General features: G+C 73.4%; 1 protein-coding gene across 1 annotated transcript in view; it reads left to right on the top strand.

The window, feature by feature from the left end:
* LOC135408525 (collagen alpha-1(I) chain-like) overlaps positions 1-260 on the top strand; it is a 3893-nt gene extending 3633 nt beyond the window's left edge. Inside the window, exon 3 of the mRNA XM_064643646.1 lies at positions 1-260. This exon is cut by the window's left edge and continues 1291 nt beyond it. Within this exon, the coding sequence (XP_064499716.1) occupies positions 1-260 (260 nt within the window).
* Positions 261-2500: the final 2240 nt, after the last annotated feature.

Genomic DNA, 2500 nt, shown 5'->3' with positions numbered 1-2500 from the left:
AGCAGGCCGCCTCTCGCCTAGACCTAACCGGAGGCGGCGCCCGACAGCGACCCCTTGGCCGACTTCCGGGGCCGGCCGCGACAACAGGTCTACCCCGAAAATGCCGACAGGCGCCTAAGTCCCGCCGGAGCCGGGTAGACCTGGTGGCCCTGCGCCGGGACGCCGCCGGGGCGCAGGCCGCCGGCGGCGGCCGCGGCGGCCGCATCGGCCGGCTCCGGAACCGGGTAGACCTGATGCTCGCCAGCCCCGGAACCGGGTAGACCTGATGCTCGACAGCACCCGGCGGGGCACGAGGCCGGCCGCGCCCGACTGGGCGAACGGGTCGGCCCGGAAGCCCGGGCCAACAGGTCTACCCGCCGGGCTCGGGCACCAGGTCTACCCGCCGGGCCCGGACACCAGGTCTACCCGCCGGGCTCGGACACCAGGTCTACCCGCCGGGCCCGGACACCAGGTCTACCCGCCGGGCTCGGACACCAGGTCTACCCGCCGGGCCCGAACACCAGGTCGACCCGCCTAACCCGAACGCCAGGTCTACCCGCCGGGCTCGGACACCAGGTCTACCCGCCGGGCCCGGACACCAGGTCTACCCGCCATGCTCGGACACCAGGTCTACCCGCCGGGCTCGGACACCAGGTCTACTCGCCATGCTCGGACACCAGGTCTACCCGCCGGGCTCGGACACCAGGTCTACCCGCCGGGCTCGGACACCAGGTCTACCCGCCGGGCTCGGACACCAGGTCTACCCGCCGGGCTCGGACACCAGGTCTACCCGCCATGCTCGGACAACAGGTCTACCCGCCGGGCTCGGACAAGAGGTCTACCCGCCGGGCTCGGACAAGAGGTCTACCCGCCGGGCTCGGACAACAGGTCTACCCGCCGGGCTCGGACAACAGGTCTACCCGCCGGGCTCGGACAACAGGTCTACCCGCCGGGCTCGGACAACAGGTCTACCCGCCGGGCTCGGACAACAGGTCTACCCGCCGGGCTCCGAGAGCAGCTGTACCCACCGGCACCCCCGCCGCCGAGCCCAGTCGGCCGCCGCCCTGCCACCTTAAGAGAGTCCCAGCTACTCCCCCTCTGGACCCGCGCCGCGGACAACGCCCTCTCTTTCCCACTCGGAGCCCCGGGCAGGAACGGCGGCGCCTCGGCACCCGCCGAGGGCCTCGGCTAAGCGCTCGGAACCCGCTCCAGCCACCCGACTCGGAGAGCGGCTCGAGCCGACGAGCCCGGACCACAGGTCTACCCGCTGCACCGGGACACCAGGTCTACCCGCCGGCTTCGGACCAGGGGTCTACCCGCCGGGCACGGACGACAACTCTACCCGCTGCGCACCTCTGCGGCCGAGCCGAGGCGGCGGCAGCCGTGCCACCCGGGCAGAGTCCCGGTTGCTCCCCCCGTTTCCCCGCCCCGCAGAGAACGTCTCTTCTTTCACCCTCGGGGCAGGGGAAAGGCTGCTACGCTCGGAGCGCCGGGCAGAAAGCGCAGCGCTAAGCCCCGAGACCGGCTCTAGCCGCTACTCTCGGACATCGGCTCTTCCCGGCGGCGCCGAGGCGGCCGAGCCCGGTCGGCCGCAGCCGTGCCGCCTAAAGAGAGTCCCAGTTACTCCCCCGGCTTCCCCGCCCCGCAGAGAACGTTTCTTCTTTCAGCCTCGGGGCAGGGGAAAGCCTTAACGCCGGAGAGGAAGTCTGCCGCAAAGGGCCACGGGAGATGGAGTCCCCGCAACGAGCCCCCCGGGAGAGTACTGGACGGAGCATGCGCGCTGGAAGGACTCGCTAAGAACTGTGGGAAATCGGGGAGGTCGGGGCAGGGCCGGAAGGGCACGCCGGCGCGCCGACCGACGGATCGAGCGGTCGCACGCCGTCTGCTCGCTCCGTGAATTCGGTGCCACGCTCGGAGCACCGGCCGGAAACGGCAGCGCTTCGGCGCCGGCCGAGGGCCCTCGCCGAGCCCTCGGAGCGGCTCTAGCTGCCGGACCTGGACAGGAGCTCTACCCACGGGGCTCGGAGACCGGGTCCACTCGCCGCCGGGCGGCGGCGCCGCTCCGGCTCTAAGTCCGCCGGTCGGCGGGAAAAGGTCTACCCGCATCCGGGCCGGCCGGCGGCGCCGCTCCGGCTCTAAGTCCGCCGGCCGGCGGGAACACGTCTACCCGCGACCGGGCCGGGCGGCGGCGCCGCTCCGGCTCTAAGTCCGCCGGTCGGCGGGAACACGTCTACCCGCATCCGGGCCGGGCGGCGGCGCCGCCCCGGCTCTAAGTCCGCCGGTCGGCGGGAACAGGTCTACCCGCATCCGGGCCGGGCGGCGGCGCCGCTCCGGCTCTAAGTCCGCCGGTCGGCGGGAACACGTCTACCCGCATCCGGGCCGGGCGGCGGCGCCGCTCCGGCTCTAAGTCCGCCGGTCGGCGGGAACACGTCTACCCGCATCCGGGCCGGGCGGCGGCGCCGCTCCGGCTCTAAGTCCGCCGGTCGGCGGGAACAGGTCTACCCGCATCCGGGCCGGGCGG

This window comes from Pseudopipra pipra, unplaced genomic scaffold (genome assembly GCF_036250125.1).
Source record: "Pseudopipra pipra isolate bDixPip1 unplaced genomic scaffold, bDixPip1.hap1 HAP1_SCAFFOLD_513, whole genome shotgun sequence".
Lineage (NCBI taxonomy): Eukaryota > Metazoa > Chordata > Aves > Passeriformes > Pipridae > Pseudopipra > Pseudopipra pipra.
The sequence above is the reverse complement of the archived record's forward strand: the minus strand, read 5'-3'. Positions and strand labels throughout refer to the sequence as shown.